The 18283-nt window shown below is 39.3% G+C and overlaps 1 protein-coding gene across 2 annotated transcripts in view; it reads right to left on the reverse strand.

The window, feature by feature from the left end:
- SHQ1 (SHQ1, H/ACA ribonucleoprotein assembly factor) overlaps positions 1-18283 on the reverse strand; it is a 102509-nt gene that overhangs the window by 79147 nt on the left and 5079 nt on the right. For both annotated transcript variants that reach the window (XM_004035906.5, XM_055382989.2), the window contains exons 3-5: positions 17171-17293; positions 15932-16086; positions 7199-7311 (exon numbers count right to left, since the gene is read on the reverse strand). In XM_004035906.5, coding sequence (XP_004035954.5) covers positions 7199-7311; positions 15932-16086; positions 17171-17293 — 391 coding nt within the window. The remainder of the gene's footprint in view (positions 1-7198; positions 7312-15931; positions 16087-17170; positions 17294-18283) is intronic.

Genomic DNA, 18283 nt, shown 5'->3' on the forward strand with positions numbered 1-18283 from the left:
ACACACACACACACACACACACACCATTTTTGGCATGTGCACTCATATTTTCTACCAAGATACAATCTATTTTATTAAGATACTAATCTTAAAGTTCCTTAAACTACTGAAGAAGATAAAAGCAACATTTGTAGAGAACAGAAAGCTAATTTTCCTGCACTCTACATTCCTGTTTTAACTAGAAAAATAACAGCCACATTCAAAATACACCTCTCACTCTTGGAGGACACTTATTCAGAAATGATTCTATCTTGCACTCAAAGTTGGAAATTGGTATTCTTGGGAAACGCATTAACAAGGTATAACTCATGGTGAAAATTTTATTTATATTTTAGTTAACTAGAAACTCAAGGAATTGGTTGCTTTGATACACTGAATTTTCTAACTGATAGTTTTACAACCGTATAGTTGTAAACTATAATCTTATATCAGTTTCTAACTGATAGTTTTACACAGCCTTCCCTTTCAACTGAGATACTGAAATCATTTAAAAATTAGAAAGATCACAGACAACTTACGGAGTTCTTTGTATGTTCCAGGCAGTGCACTAAAAGCTTTGCATCCATTATTTCCTTGAATCCTCATACCATCACTATAGGCATGGGGTACTATCAATATCCTCATTTTACAAAGGTAGAAACTGAGGCTCAGAAAAGTTTTGTATCTTGGCCAAGTTCAGAGAACAAGTAAAAACCATAGCTAGGATGTAGACATACTGAACTCTTACTTCAGACTCCAAGCTCTTAACCAACATAAATATTCCATTTTTATATATGAGGAAATAAAGTACATATTAGACAAAACTGTACAGCTAATATCTTGAAATAGGAATTCTCAATAACAATTTCCAACAGGTGCACAGACATATGAGACAAGGACAAAATAGCTGCTTCATAAACTAATCCTGCTAAGCCTATTTTCTTATTAGCTATCTCTTTCTCCTTAAAGTGAAGGAACTCTTTTGAATTGAAGTTCTACTATAAACTCATCCACAAATCAGAACGTGAGCTTTTTTCTAGGAAATGAATTTCAAAGGGATAAACAATAACAATAAATGGCTAAAATGCTAAATAAGTCATTCATTCAACAGAAAGTACTGACATTGTGCCATGTTCCATGATCCATGTTAGGCACTGGAGTTCCATTCATGACAAGACACAGACAGTCCTGGCCCTCACACAACTTAAATCCCATGGGAGAGTCAAGCAATTACAATATAGCAAAATGCTATGACATATCAGCAGTACAAGATTCTAGGGCAAAATAAATTAGAATGACAGGCAAGGACCCTGGAGGATATAATACCTAAACCAATGGTTGAATGATAATGAACAGTTAACCAGATGAAGGGGGTGGGACAGAGTATTCTGTAATGAAAAACTGGTTGGCGAAGCCTAGAAAACAAGAAGGCACATTTAAGGGAAAAAAAAGTTGAAAGAAGCTGAACATAATATAGTGGCAACCACCTTGTAAGCCATGTTTAAAAAATCTCAAAGATTATCCCTACCAACTAAACACTTAAAAGCTTTTTACATAGGGGAATGACATTAGCATGGTTTAGAAACATCACTCTTATTGCAGCCTGGAAAATGATTTAAAGGGAGAAACCTGGAGAAGCAGACATAATGGTGGCCTAGGATAAGAGAGTGGCAGTGGACATGGAGAAAAGTGGATGAATCTGACCTATATGTAGATGACAGAACCCTCAGGATGCAGGGAATGAAGAGCTCGAGGGGTGGAAAATGACACTGAGAATTCTGGCCTCCACAACTCAGCGGACAACAGTGTCCTTCACTGAGACAGGGAAGCTAACAGACATGAGTGAGAAATAACGACTCCTGCTTGGGATAGGTTGAGTATGACATGCCTTTTTTTAGGATTTACAAACAGACCCATCCAACAGGTAGGTGGACATACAAGTCTGATGCTCAAGACAGAGATATGAGAGTCACAAGCATTTAAACCAAGAAGAGGATAAAATTGCCCAGGAAGAACTGGCACAGTGAGAGAAAAGGGCCTTGGACACCACAGCGCGGAGGACACGTAAGGCAAGAGTAGAGGAGCCTATCTGAAAAGATGCTGTTTTCCTCCCCAAGGGACCATGATGAAGGGAAAAAGAAAACTGGCTTGGCAACATGGTATTTCTACCACCTCCATCCCCCTCCCCACCAAAAACACCTCCAAAATGTTTGATTATTTTGAGTAAAATTTCACTAATACAGTCCTAGTAATCTGAACTGTGGTCTATGCTTGACATTGTCCATGAATTAAGAGTTTCATGAACAAGCGCTGACGGTGACTAATGTTTTACTTTTCATAATAAATTACTTTCAAGTTTTGTCTGTTTTTTCATTTGAGATCTCAATTTTTTTTCAAGACTTTTTTTTTTTTTGAGACAGAATCTCACTCTCTCGCCCAGGCTGGAGTGCCGTGGCGCAATCTCTGCTCACTGCAAGCTCCGCCTCCTGGGTTCACCCCATTCTCCTGCCTCAGCCTCCCGAGTAGTGGGGACTACAGGCGCCCGCCACCATGCCCAGCTAATTTTTTTGTATTTTTAGTAGAGATGGGGTTTCACCGTGTTAGCCAGGATGGTCTCAATCTCCTGACCTCATGACCCACCCCCCTCAGCCTCCCAAAGTGCTGGGATTACAGGCGTGAGCCACCACGCCCCGCCTTTTTCAAGACTTTCAAGGTCACTAATTGAACAAGCATTCACTGAATGCCCTCTACGTGCATCATCAGGACGATGAAGATCTGTAAAACTCACTTCTGCCCTTAAGGACTCCACAATTTAAGGAGAACCATGTACACAAATACAGAACATTATAAAACAATGTGGTAAAAAACAAGACAAACTGTAACAGGGGAGCACTGAGGTGGGCTTCCTAAGCCAGTCTAACAGGGCGAGTGCATGGAAGAAACAATGAGCCTAGTCTGAAGAGATAAGCAACCACTATTCAGGCAATGTGGGGTCAGGGGAAATAAATGACAAAGGGATACCATGATAAAAGGAAATATATGAGAAGCAGTGTGGGTTGGGCGTGGTGGCTCATGTCTGTAATCCCAACACTTTGGGAGGCCAAGGCAGGTGGATCACTTGAGGTCAGGAGTTCGAGACCAGCCTGGCCAACATGGTGAAACTCCAGTCTCTATTAAAAATGCAAGTTAGCTGGGCATGGTGGTGCACACCTGTAATCTAAGCTATTCAGGAGGCTGAGGCGGGAGAATGTCTTGAACCCGGGAGGCAGAGGCTGTGGTGAGCCAAGATCGCAGCACTGCACTCCAGCCTGGGTGACAGAGCAAGACTCTGTCTCAAAAAAAGAGAGAGAAAAGCCGTGTGGTACAGGTGGGGAAATGCAAACATTCATTATTGCTGTGGTGTAAAACGTGAGCAGGGAGTGGCAAAAGTGAAGCCACAGAGGTAGGCAGGGTCGGGATCACAGAGAAATTGCGATGACACCCAAAGGAGTTAGGTACTTTAAGCAGAAGAGCACCAAGGACAGAGTTAAGCAGATTTTCATTTTCAGCACGTAAGACATCATACTAATGGTTCATGGTTGATGGATCTGAAGAAGTCCAGACTAGAAGCAGGGATGCCAGTTAGGCAGTTAGTGAGTGCTGCACTAAACCAGACACAGATGAGGGCCAGAAACTGATGAAGTGAAAAAAAAAAACTACAGAGAAAAATGGTACAACTTCAGGATTGATTGAATGTGTGGGATAAGAAAGAAGGCAAAGATGAATCCCCACTTTCTAACCTGGGTGAATAGAGTGAAAAATGGGGCATCAATCAAGTTAGAAAATTCACAAAGACTTTAGAGGTAAAAGGATGAGTTCAATTTTGGACATGTTGAACAGAGGAGTCAAGTCAGTGGGATGCCTAGTCACTCTCTTCAATATGCTTCTTCTTCATAGCACTTGATTACAATAAAACCCCTTTAGTACGCTTCTTCTTCATAGCACTTAATTACAATAAAAATAGTGTCTACTTCCTCCACTACAATGGAAACCCCATGGACAACACAGAGATTGAGATCTTGCCGTATGCACCACGGTGTCTTTGGTATCTGTGACACTGCTTAGCATGTAGTTCATTCAGACAAATATTTGTTGAACAAATAAATACATAAATGAAAGAAGGGATACATAAAATTGTATTCTAATGCTTTTTCTCAAGTTCTGTGTTTTGAACTGAGAGCCACCTCAGAAGCAGGTGATCTTGCTCCCAGCCTTCCAATTACTATTTGTTGTCTTAATATCTACTCAATAAACCCAAGAACTTAATTAATATACATCTTTTTTCACAAATTTAGAGTAATGAAAAATTATCACAATTTAAAATGGTACAACAAATGGTATAAGATCATTTTTGTCCCTTTTCTTATCTCACAGATGTTTAGAATACTGACTAAATTCTTTCGTTTTCTCCCAAAGAAACAGGCAAGATTTTATGAACTGGTTAATGTAAAATGTATGCCAACAATTAAAAAACTATTTGGGAAGAAGAAAACCAAACACTCTCAGCAAGAGAAATATGAATACTTGGCTATAATAATAAGCAACGAGGAATGACTATTAAGAAATGCTTCAAGATGCTGTCAACATATTTTAGTGTAAAAATAATACCCCAAAGGAATTACAAATAAGAAATGGATAATAAAAAACAATAAACATTTATGGATCATCTATTACATGCCCAGCACTATAGTGAGCTGCAAAACATGCCAAAAAAAAAAAAACAGATTATACCAAAATAACATCCAGATTTTACAATAAAAGACTTTTAAATAACAATATAAAATCATATATGTGCCTTTGAAATGTATAAATTTTTCTTTACAATCAACTGACTTCACTGTGTTCTGCTTAGGCTGAAATTAAAATTCATTTTCCTAAAGCCCCCCAAATCCTGACAACATGAGGAAACACTATGACTTGTAAAGACAAGTCAAACAACTTACAAATAAGTAATATTATGCTAATCTTATATACATTATTATGCTAATATTATATACATTATGTATTACATGTGTATATTACAATGTATTATCTGCATGGTGATAGTAATTTAAAGTGAGCCTTTTTTTCTCCACTCTTTTAACCACTGACAACAACAAAAAGAGCACTGAGCTAAAAAAAATTTTAATTAAAAATTTAAAAGAATTTTAGGTGCATTTCATTTAATATTAATACATTTGGGTGAGTTAGGTAATATTATGCTAATATTATATACATTATGTATTACATGTGTATATTACAAGGTATTATCTGTATGGTAGATAGTAACTTAAAGTGAGCCTTTTTTCCTCCACTGTTTTAACCACTAACAACAAGAAAAAAAAGCACTGAGCTAAAAAAAAGAATTTTTAAATAAAAATTTAAAAGAATTTTAGTTGCATTTCATTTAATATTAATACATTTGGGTGAGTCAGTCAGCTAATATAAATAGTGAGTAGTAAGTAACACAAAAATTACACTGAGCCAAAGTCTTACTGCTATCAGAAAAGTCACAATGAATCTTTACCTCATGACTCCCACTCTCCTCACTTAGCCCATAACTAAATTTAAACCATTCCTGTAAGAACAGTTCTTTGAGAAGTGGAAAGAATATTTCATGCATAGTATTAAAGAACATGAGCTTCTGGATAAAGACACAGAAGATGGAGAAAAATAAGGACTGCTTATAATATCACACTGCTAACTATAAATTCCAATTTCCTAATTCTCTCAGGCCATAGTTATTCTTCTAGTTTTAGAAGAGAGGAGATAGGCAGTTCTTCTAATTAAGCTCCCTCCCACTTGAAATTTCAGTCTTATAAAGTTCATTCTGTTTTTATGCTAGCCTGAGAAATTTGCTGACAATGAAATTTCCACTTTAAATATTCAGCATGATTTTAAATGGGTTTCTTCAAATCGCTCTTCAGTGGACCTTTAAAACCACAATTGGAGAGATAAAGGTAATTAGAAATAGCAATGTAAATGGAGTTGAATCTCTCAGATGTCCTCCAAAATGTAACATACCCTGCTCTTACCCAGTTTCCCTTAGGATGTTGAACAGTTCAACCATTTATCATTACACATCACTCATTCCATTTGCACATCACAAGATATATCCCTGCCATTCCAATTAGTATCCTACTGTGTCACAGGAGATAGAATGTTAATCACGAGAGCTACAGCAGTTAAACTGAAATAGTGTACATGAAAAGGATATACAAAATGACAAATGGAGAGACTCTTTTCAAGTCTTGGCCAAGCCACTTAGTAGTAGTGTGACCTTGAGCAAGTCCCTTAAACTCCTCTCCTCATCTGTTGTGAAAACTGAATAAGCACGAGTGCACTTTATAAGCTGCAGGTACTATACCAATATAAGGAGATATGATGATTATAGCTATACATGTAACAGTTTGGAAAATCTTGACCCAGAATTAATAATTAAGGTCTACATCAACATAAAACCCTCATTCTCCACGCATCCTAGTAGAGCCACATGTCCAAGAGAGGTCAAGCGACAATCCTTGGAAGACACGCTGCTATCCTGGCCAGTGGGAGGTATCACAATCTCTCAAGTCATCATGTACCTATCTGTTAATTAGATAAGTTCTTTATGCAAATTTAAGCCTGATGGAGATACATTATAGCCAAAAACACAATTAATGCCCGTGGGAAATACAGCAAAACTTCAAATTAGATTCTATTTATTCTCTACCACGAAGAATAATTATTTGTTCATTGGAAACATATCACTGATTACAAGGGCTAGTGGATGAAAGTTATTAGGAAGATCCTGGGATCAGCCAAGAAATGTGGTACAGGTACATTTAAATTCTTAAAGAAATCGAAACATATTTTCATTTATGCATACCATTAATCACAACCAAAAGTTTACTTAAAAGAAGTGTAATAGTCTCATGAATTCAGTATTATATTTTTAAGCCTGGCGAGAAAAAAACTAAAAAGTATGTTAGAAGAGTTCTCTGTTGCAAAGATGAACAACTTGAGATATAAGAGGCAACATCTTACAAAGATTACAGAGGTACAACCATTGTAGGTTAATTCAAATGTCCATTAAGGTCTTCAGTCATCAATAATTTCTGGAATCCGAAATGCACATCCCTAGCAGAGTTTAAAAGACACTCAAAAATTTTAAAATAAATGTCAAGTAAATTATTTAATCCTCAAAAATCTCATTACTCACAGATAATGATCAGGATCAAACTTGGCCAGCTCAGTGGCCAGGCGCTTCTGTCTTCGTTCAGCTGCAGGGGTGAAATCTGGATCCTTAATATCAACAACATCACTCAGTTCATCCTGAGGACACCCAGAAAAGAAAGAATAATTGCTATCTCCTATTTTTAGCATTTAAAACTCAAATTTTATACAAAATGCCAAAGCACAGGAAGAACCTAACTGATCAGTAAACCATGATGCCACCTGTAACATTTAGATTCAAATCCAACAAATGTTTAAGCACCTACTACTTGGTAGGGCCTGTGAGATCTTTCTCATAAATTATCTCATTTAATCCTTACAACAAACAAGCTGACTGACAGATATTAAGGCTATAAAAGTTTAACATAAAAAACAGAATGGAATAAACCCCTACAAGCAAGTAGGAACATTTAACTCAACATCCATTTCCCCATTTACATCTAGAGATTTGAAAGTTAATAAACGTAGAGTGGCTGGATTTTCAGACATCTACACGGTCTCTTCTTTCTTCCTATAGTCTAGCTCAGCTGGTCTAAAGAAGCATTACCGTACAGATTGAATATCCCTTATACGAAATGCTTGGGAAGAGAGTGTTATGGATCTTGAATATTTCTAAATTTTGGAATACTTGCATTATACCAGTTAAGCAGCCCTATTCCAATAATCCCACATGTGAAATGCTCCAAAGAGTATTTCCTTTGAGTGCCATGTTTGTGCTCAAAAAGTTTTGGATTTTGGACCATTTCAGATTTCAGATCCTGTAAAAGACTACATACAAGCTGGGTGTGGAGGCTCACTCCTGTAACCCCAGCACTTTGGGAGGCCAAGGCGGGCAGACTGCTTGAGCCCAGGAGTTCGAACCACCCTGGGCAACATGGAGAAACCCCATGTCCACAAAAAATACAAAAATTAGCCAGGCGTGGTGGCTCACGCTTGTAGTCCCAGCTACTCGGGAGGCTGAGGTGGGAGGATGGCTTGAGCCCAGGACATGGAGGCTGCAGTGAGCCAAGATCATGCCACTGCACTCCAGCCTGGGCGACACAGCCAGACTCTATCAGAGAGAGAGAGACAGAGAGACAGAGACAGAGAGAGAGAGAGAGAGAGAGAGAGAGAGAGAGACACAGAGACAGAGAGAGAGAGAGAGAGACAGAGAGAGAGAGAGAGAGAGAGAGACAGAGAGAGACAGAGACAGAGAGAGAGAGAGAGAGAGAGAGAGAGAGAGAGAGAGAGAGAGAGAGATAGAATTTTTATGGGCAATTTTGACTCACAGTATATGACTTTACATTGAAAAATGTCAAAGTCGAATCCTAAGAATCAGTTTTCCTGTCATTGCCTTTGCCTAGATGCATACATACTGATATGGAACATGTTTCCCAAGCCAAATCCTACAGAATAAACGGACATTAGGAAAACTGCCTAGGATGCCATATGGTCTTTATTCGTTTCACCAGAATTGCGAAGCAAAGAAACCTTATACCATGTGAAATACTCCTAAAATTGTGTCTTTTTTTCTTTCTTCTGTCTCACTACTCCTGCTACCAACCACAAGTGAGAAGTACAGAAACTGGAAGAAGCTTAAATAATATTAGCTGAAAATAAATCAAGGGAAATAACTTAGAGAGTTGAGAAAACAAACTGTTAAGACATTTATAAACAGACTTATAGGTTGGTGCCTAATAGGCAGGTTTAAAAGTTGATGGCTGTAATGCAAAAACCACTGCAACAAATGTGAGCAATGCTGAATCAGTTAGAGATAGGATAGAGCCTCTCCAAACAATCAAAATTTCCATATAACAATTTTAAAATTCTCTCATCCCTATCACAATCCATTTAGCTTAAGTAGTATCAATAATATTTCATCTAAGCACATACTAATATAATAAAAAGGGTCCAGAGACCTTTTTAGAAGTCACTGGAACAGGCCGGGCCCAGTGGCTCATGCCTGTAATCCCAGCACTTTGGGAGGCCAAGGCGAGCGGATCACCTGAGATCAGGAGTTCAAGACCAGTCTGGCCAACATGGCGAAACCCCGTCTCTACTAAAAAATACAAAAATTAGCCAGGTGTAGTGGCGTGCACCTGTAATCCCAGCTACTCAGGAGGCTGAGGCAGGAGAATTCTTTGAACCCAGAAGGTGGAGGTTGCAGTGAGATGAGATCGTGCCACTGCACTCCAGCTTGGGCAATAGAGCAAGACTCCATCTCAAAAAAAAAGAAGTCGTTACTGGAACATCCAGAACATCTTAATGTTGTCAAGTACAAACATTCTGGGCAAAAACCAGCTTACTGGCTGTCTCCAAACTTATAAAAATTTACATTCCAAAAGTTCCTTTGCAATTTACTTTTTGGAGAATTAGAATATATTATACCATATCCTACTGAAATACTATTATGTAGTATTTTCCTTTGAGTGTCATGCTGGTGCTCAAAAAGTTCTGGATCTACATCTCAGCTCCAGTGTAATCATGCAGACTCTCTGAACCTCAGCTTTCTTACTGTCAAGTCCAGTAACATCTCTATCACAGCACTAGGTATTAGTTTCCTCTTTGCTTCCTGTGCTATAACAAATTTGCACAAACTTGGGCTTAACACAATGCACATTTATTATCTTACAGTTCTGGAAGTCAGAAGACCAAAATCAGTCTCCCTGAGCTAAAATCAAGGGCTACACTCCTTTCTAGAAGTTCTAGGAGAGATTGTTTGTCCATTCCATCTTAGAAGCTGTCCTCATTCCTTGGTTTGCAGCCCCACATCATAATACCATTCCTCCATCAGCTTTTTTTTTTTTTTTTTTTTGAGACAGAGTATCCAGGATACTTTCCCCATCTCAACATCCTCAACATAACCAAATCTGCAAAATACCTTTTGCAACATAATGTAACATATTCTGGGGAGATGCACAAGGACATTTTTTTGGGGAAGGGGACAGTTTTCTGTACTACAGGCTGTTGTGAGGATTAAATGAGATAATACAAGTAAGGAACAAGCAGAGGCCTCAATACATTCAATAATGTCGGTCTCCTTTCTCTCTGTCTCCCTCTTCCACTGCTGCTCCCTGTTACTCACTGGCAAACTTCCTACTGAGTACAAAGCCTCCCCTCCACTTCCATTTCCTCACTTGCTAATAGCAATTTTAAAACACAGACTTACATGTTCTGCTTCATTATTTCACCTTGACCAGAAATAAAGTCATAAATGGGGTATAACCTGTGAGTCTCTGTAGACAACTCTACATTTCAGAGGGTAAATGGACCGACATAACCCCAGAAATTTAAAAACTCTAACTGCGCTGAGAGTAGCCCCAGACTGTGAGCACAGCTCTGCACAATCTAGCCCATCTTGTTGTTCTTCAACCCCATGTTCACCGTCCTCTTCTGGCTCAAATACACTCAAGCCACTCACTATTCTTTCCATTTCTAGATAACGTCAATCAATTCCAATCCTGAGCCTCTACGCTTACAGTACCCTTCTCATCATTGAGAACTCAGTGCAAATGTCACTTTCTCAAAGGAGTCTTCTCTGGGCATCCTAGCGAAAGTAGTACCCCCAGTCTTTCACCTCACCCCATCCTTTCCCTTTACCTGTAACTATCTGTCATTATCCTGTTTACTTGTCATGTGTTTACATAATTACTGTCCATCTCCTCACTAGAATGTTCTCTGAGGGTAGAGATCTATCATCTTCTTCACTGTATCCCCATCACTGTGCCCGGTGTCCAATATTAAATCAACTATTCTGCAAATAGTGCTAGAGGGCCTGCTATGGAGTAGAAACTGTTCTGGGTGCCAAAGTGGAAATCCAGTAATAAACACACAGCACACAGACCAGGTCTCTACTCTCATGGGAAGGAGAACTGACCAACAAGAAAGCAGCTCTTGGACAGGCATGGTGGCTCACGCCTGTAATCCCAGCACTTTGGGAGGCCACGGCGGGCGGATCATGAGGTCAGGAGATAGAGACCATCCTGGCTAACACGGTGAAACCCCGTCTCTACTAAAAATACAAAAAATTAGCCGGGTGTGGTGGCGGGCACCTGTAGTCCCAGCTACTCAGGAGGCTGAGGCAGGAGAATGGGGTGAACCCGGGAGGCGGAGCTTGCAGTGAGCTGAGTCACGCCACTGCACTCCAGCCTGGGCAACAAAGCAAGACTCCGTCTCAAAAAAAAAAAAAAAAAAGAAAGCAGCTCTTTTTCCTCTTTCCTCTTCCCCCTGGCCTCCAGATTCAGGGCCTCCACTATAGTCATGCAACATGTACACAGCAGAACATGAGTGTTCAGAGCAGTGCAAGCCCCACCCAGGCTTGTTCTATGCACAGTCACACGCAGCAGCCCTGTTCAAACTGGACTCTAAAAAGAAACAGAAACAAACTAAAAGCAAAGGTAGCTTGAGGTTTAGAAGTAGAAGGCATTAATCAACCAAAGGGAAGAAAGAGGATGAGAAGTGTTCAACTACAGTAGGAAAAAAAGGTTCCCTTTTCTTTTAAACAATTGCTATGGCCACTAGTTATTAGAGCTATTTAAAGATAGACATTGCCAAGAAAAGGTCAGGTAGGATTTAAATTAAGTTTATGGAAGTTTAGGCAAAGGTTAGGCAGAGACAATCCAGAAAGAAAATAAAGAACAATGAACACATCTGGCTAGTGGGTATCCTGGAAACAATGGCCTCAGGTCCCCGTGTAGCCAAAAGAAGGACAGGGCCAGCAAGCCTGGCGTCCTGCAGCACTGGCAGCAGCAGTCCCAGGAGCTTGCTGGGTTGGCACCCAGAGACTCTAGGATTGTTGCTGCTGGCAGCCACCACTGCCAGAAGCTTGTTGTGAAGTCCTGACTTTGAGCAGCTAGGGCAGTTTTCCAAAGGCACCCTGGTGGCTGGCAGCAATTTCAGAAACGAAAAAAAGACTGGGGGTAGGAAGAATATATCTCTGGGTATGGGGAGTGGAGGGAGGAATGTTCAAAGAGAATTTGTTTCAGCAAAAATATTTTATTTTCTTATTATCAGTATAAAATATAGATGTTTACAAACAAATCCTGTCTAAAAAGTTGGAGGCAAAAAAATATGAAAGACTTCTGTAAAGGGCTAAATTATTCAATGAAGAAAAGATCCCTGAGTGTTGAAATTATGAATAATTTTTTTACTTTCTTCTTTGTATTATATTTTTATAATAAATCTGTATTGCTTTTATTATTAGAAACAAGCCATTTTTCATCTACAGGAGGAGGAAAAAGCTGTAAAAATACTCATATGAGTAGTCAATGAAGCTGTATGGACATCTCTTCATCTATAGGCAGAACTAGAAAAAATGAACTTGTGAGAAAATACTATTTGAGAAAATGGTGAAGTTTTCAAAATCATTTTAAATTAGAAAAGATGTTCTAAAATCTCTTATTTGTGATCATCATTTCAGTTTCTTCTAGCTGCTTTACTCATAGAATTAGGGTCATATTATTAACCTTACATGATCACTCAGTTTTGAACCACTTGTTACGGCTGCCATAAACAGCAGCTGTGAATGAAGAAGAACTCTACAAGTAATTAACCAATTATGCAAGATTTCTGTGGCAATATTTCATAAAACCTATCTACCTTAATATCTTCAAGAGGATACATTTGAATTTTTGGAATCTTGGGCTTACACTTGATTTCTAAAAGTCTGGTTGCTGCACACATAGTGCTCAGCACAGTGCTATCCAAATCCCCTGGAGCAAGGTGAGCTTCAGGATTCACTCTTTCAGAGTTTAGAAAGGTAAACATGGTGCACACACCATACTTTATGTAATAACCTCTAAGATGTCTGGGGCAGCACCCATATCCAAACACTACTTCTACAGGAAATTTTTGAATATGTACACTAAGTGGGATTTAAAAATCTGTATCGGTTCAGGTTAAGTTTTGCCACCAAATTAAATATTTTAACTTTTAGTTTTCAGAACTTTGTGTGATCCTAGTATTGCACATATGGGGTTATAAACCTGTACTACAAGTAGTATACTATTTACGTTATAAAACCCTTAGAGTTTTCCCAAATGCTCAGTTGTTTTTCCCCTACATTAGGGAATATTCATTCAAATTGTTTAGAAAAGCAATGCTCTTGCAATTAAAATTTGAAGAAGAGTTTAATGATTTTAGATGATTAAGCCATTTTAAAAGCTTAGAATAATAAACATTAAATTCAGTGGCTCATTTCCTTTTTTATTTTTTTGAGACGTAGTCTCACTCTGTCACCCAGACTGGATGGAGTGCAGTGGCGCAATCTCGGCTCCCTGCAACCTCTGCCTCCTGGGTTCAAGCGATTCTCCTGCCAGCCTCCAAAATGGCTGGGATTACAGGCATGCGCCACCACGCTCAGCTAATTTTTGTATTTTTAAGTAGAGACAGGGTTTTGCCATGTTGGCTAGACTGGTCTCAAACTCCTGACCCGCCTGCTTCAGCCTCCCAAAGTGCTGGAATTACAGGTGTGAGCCACCGCACCCAGCCACAGAGGTTTATTTCTGATGGGAAACAGAGGGATGTAAACAAAAAGGGATTAGACAGGAGTCAACTATATTGGTTAATGTTTAATGTTTTTAACCTAAGTAACAGATGTCTAGGTATTTGATACATTAGTTAAGACATCCAAAAAGAAAGTATAGCAGCTTAAAAAAAAAAAAAAAAAAAAAAAACCTAAATTATTAAGTGAACATTTTCAAGATACAAGAATTTCTGACCTAAAAGGGACTCATTCTAGGCTCACATTATGGCATTCCTACAACATCTCAGCAACCTGTCAGAAATCTTTCAAAAGGATTTTCCGTAAACAGAAGCAACAATTAAGTAACAAATCCCTGGCCTCAAGAAGCACTTCTAATGTAAATGTAAAATCCATACTTAGCCTGTGTGACATTTATTATCATTCATGTATAGCGTTAGATTGGCAAGCCCAAAACAGACTGACCACAAACTATCTCTTGGCCAACAATTGAGGGCCATTCACTGTAGTTCCTGCTACAGACAAAACTGACTCTACTCTAATTACCTCTGAGATCACCAGCGATTGTGATCAAGCAGAGAATATGGGCAGACCACAACTCAGCAGAAAAACACCTAAGTTTTTAGAAGGAAGGCTATTTCACCAGCATTATTTGCTCCTAAGTAAATCTCAATGTTGTTCCCTTTAAGGAATTTTGAGAGCATTTTATATTTTTCAACGACAGGAGTCTTTACAGCATTCTACACTTTCCAAAGAGTTTTCACATGCATTATCTTTTTAAATTTTCAAGACAGCCTTATAAAGTAGGTGGGCAAATTTATCCCCACTTTCCAAAGAGGAGACAAAACTTACTTGTGGTCAAATAACTGGCCTGGTATCCCAAATCTAAACAGAGGTAGGAGCGGGACCAGAACCTAGGTCTTTTCCCTCTCCTTGGTAAATTCAAATATGTCTTAAGATAATAAACCACTTTCTAAACAGGTTTTGTTTTGTTGTGTTTGTTCTTTGAGACAGAGTCTCACACTGCTGCCCAGGCTAGAGTGCAGTGGCAAGATCTCAGCTCACTGCAACCTCTGCTTCCCGGGTTCAAGGGATTCTCCTGCCTCAGCCTCCCGAGTAGCTGGGACTACAGGCGGGTGCCACCATGCCTGGCTAATTTTTTGTATTTTTAGTAGAGATGGGGTTTCACCGTGTTAGCCAAGATGGTCACGAGCTCCTGAACTCGTGAACCACCCGCCTCGGCCTCCCAAACTGCTGGGATTACACGCACCACCACATCCGGCTAATTTGGCCAACATGGCAAAACTCCATCTCTACTAAAAATAGAAAAATTAGCCAGGCGTGGTGATGGGCGCCTGTAATCCCAGCTACTTGGGAGGCTGAGGCAGGAGAATCGCTTGGACCCGGGAGGCAGAGGTTGCAGTGAGGCAAGATCATGCCACTGCACTCCAGCAAAGTGAGACTCTGTCTTAAAAAAAAAAAAAAGAATAAATAAACAATAGGCTGGTCACAGTGGCTCATGCCTATAATCCCAGAACTTTGGGAGGCCAAGGCAGGCAAATCACTTGAGTTTGAGACCATCCTGGCCAACACGGTAAAACCCCATCTCCACGAAAAATACAAAAAACTAGCCAGGCGTGGTGGTAGGCACCTGTAATCCCAGCTACTCAGGAGGCTGAGGCAGAAGAATTGCTTGAACCCTAGAGGCAGAGGCTGCCATCAGCCGAGATCGTGCCACTGCACTGCACTCCAGCCTTGGCGACAGGGTAAGACTCCGTCTCAAAAAAAAAAAAAAAGAATAGAAAATGGTGCCTACTATACACCAAGAATTAGACAATTTGATCAAAACACACAATCTCATTCTCGCCAGGAACATTCTACTTCATTTATATACAGAAAAGAAGAGACATCATGCCGTAAGTACATGATCTCACTTTTCAGAAGTATAAAACATAAAGCTTTGCAGGAAGTATGAGAGAGGAGTTGTGCTTTGTACTTGGGAAACTTCATGTCTAGAATACTGAATAAAGGGGAGAAAAAAGAAAGCCACGGGGTGTCTGTAAGAGCAGTAGTTAGGCAGAACAGCCAATGAAATGGAAGGGAATGCACATCTATGTACTTTAGCTGTGCTAAGTGCTCTAAATACAATCACCTCCTGTAATATTATTTTTAAAAACTACCAAGTGTAAGCATAACTGAAATTAAAATATCCAAATGGAAAAACCCTATAGATCAAGATCTTTCAGAAAGACAACATACCTGTAACCGCTGCAACACTCCTGATCGTAAGTTTCCAAATCCATAGTGGCACTGCGGATTCAAAGCACTTTCTGATACCTCTTCATAGGGTGTCTGCTCAATTTCCCAATCAAACTCTTCATCGTCAACTACTTCCTCAGGAATCTCAGAAGCAACTGAATGTGTTAAATTTTAATTTTTTTTAAGTATTGGATTTAAGTACAACTAGGGGAAGAAAAAGTATAGGAAAAAATGCCCACAAAGATGTACCAAAAGACATCTACCAAATGTACTAAAAGAATATTCATAGCTCCGCTATTCGTGACAGCAAAAAAAAAAAAAAAAAAGAACCAAAAATGTGGTATGTTCATACAATGGAATATTACAGAGCAATGAAAGCAAACGAATCTCAGCTAGAATATGAATAAATCTCACAAAAATAATGTTAAGTGAAAGCAGCCAGACAAAAAGAACACATACCGTACAATCTACATATGCAACGCAAAAACAGGCAAAACAGAGGATAGTGGTTACCCTGGAGAGAGGGCAAAGTAATGGAAGAATACAGGATGGTATTCTTCGGGTGTTGGAAATGCTCCATTTCTTGACAGAGGTGGTGTTCACTTTACATCAGTGGTTCCCAAACTTTTTGGCACCAGAGACCGGATTTGTGGAAGACAACTTTTCCACAGATCAAAGAGGTAAAGAGAGAGTTTTGGGGGATGAAACTGTTCCACCTCAGATCATCAGGCTTTAGATTCTCATAGGGAGCACACAACCTAGACCCTTCGCAGGCACAGTTCACAGTAAGTTCATCTCCTATGAGAATCTAATCTGATCTGACAGGAGCCAGAGCTCAGGCAGTAATACTCCTGGCCCTCCGCTCACCTCCTGTTGTGCAGCCAGGTTCCTAACGGGCCATGGATCAGTACTGGTCTGCAACCTGAGGGTTGGGGATCCCTGTTTTATGTAACTCACTTAACTGTATACTTCTGATCTTAGCTCAAGATGCTAATATTTTGCCAACCACAAAATGCTGTTTCAATTGGTCCAAAAATGTGAGTGATCTGGTTCAACAGGATTTTTAATGTCTTAATTATATCACCAAAGAAGCTATTTTCATATGGTTTCACATGACCACCTTATACCTGAAGTATTTTCTTCAATTTCCTATTCACTATATCCCATTTCCCCTACAAATACACAGCATTCCAAATATTTCTATTTATCTTAATTTCCTCCCAACTGCAGTAAACATACCTATTTCTTCCACAAGTGGTTTTGCTGTCCTGGATTTTCTTGGTGCCAGAAGAGCAGTTAACATGTTCAGCCCCTCAAAATGCTGGCCAGGGGTTTCTTTGGGCAGGCGAATGGTAAAAATTCCTTAAAGATAAATTTGTTTTACGCTTAGATTAAAATATTTAAAAAGCTGGGCACAATAGCTTACACCAATAATCCCAATACTCTGGCAGTCTGAGGCAGGAGGATCATTTTAGCCCAGGAGTTCAAGACCAGCCTGGGCAACATACCAAGACCCCATCTCTACAGAAAATAATAATAAAATCGTTTTAATCAAAAGAAAAAAATAAATAAATAAAATAGTCAAAGACTTCACAAATATATCTGAGAAATACATGTCTCGGTAAAACATAATTCTATTTTACAGGCTCTAAAACTATGCCCTCATAGATTTGGTGAATACAAGTCAAGATAGAAAAAGGTTCTTAACAAGGGTTTTTCAGAAGCTGTCATTTCTATAAAAAATTATTAATCTGGCTGGGTAAGGTGGCTCACACCTGTAATCCCAGCACTTCGGGAGGCCGAGGCAGGCGGATCATGAGGTCAAGAGATCAACACCATCCTGGCCAACATGGTGAAACCCCATCTCTACTAAAAAATACAAAAATTAGCTGGGAGTGGTGGCATGTGCACCTGTAGTCCCAGCTACTTGGGAGGCTGAGGCAGGATAATCCCTTGAACCCAGGAGGAAGAGGTTGCTGTGAGCCGAGATCGCGCCACTGCACTCCAGCCTGGGCAACAGAGTGAGATTCTGTCTCAAAAAAAAAAAAAAAAAAAAATTATTAATCTGTGAAAGCTATAGAATACTTTAGTCTTATACAGTATGACCTTTACCTACTGATAATATTAAAAATCCAAGTTAAAACTTATAAAAATAAATGGCCTAAGAAGGTAATAGCTTAGAATTAACCAGGAGTTACTAATTAGACTTCTGGGAAAGGAGGAAAAAATCAGAATACCTAATCCAATGGAGAATGGCAACAGTTTTAAAAATACACAGAATCTTAGATACAACAATTATGGCTTAATAAGGTTTTCTGGCATGTCAGGAGATCTATCCCTAAAGTCTATGGC

The sequence above is a fragment of the Gorilla gorilla genome, chromosome 2, assembly GCF_029281585.2.
Source record: "Gorilla gorilla gorilla isolate KB3781 chromosome 2, NHGRI_mGorGor1-v2.1_pri, whole genome shotgun sequence".
Classification (NCBI taxonomy): domain Eukaryota; kingdom Metazoa; phylum Chordata; class Mammalia; order Primates; family Hominidae; genus Gorilla; species Gorilla gorilla.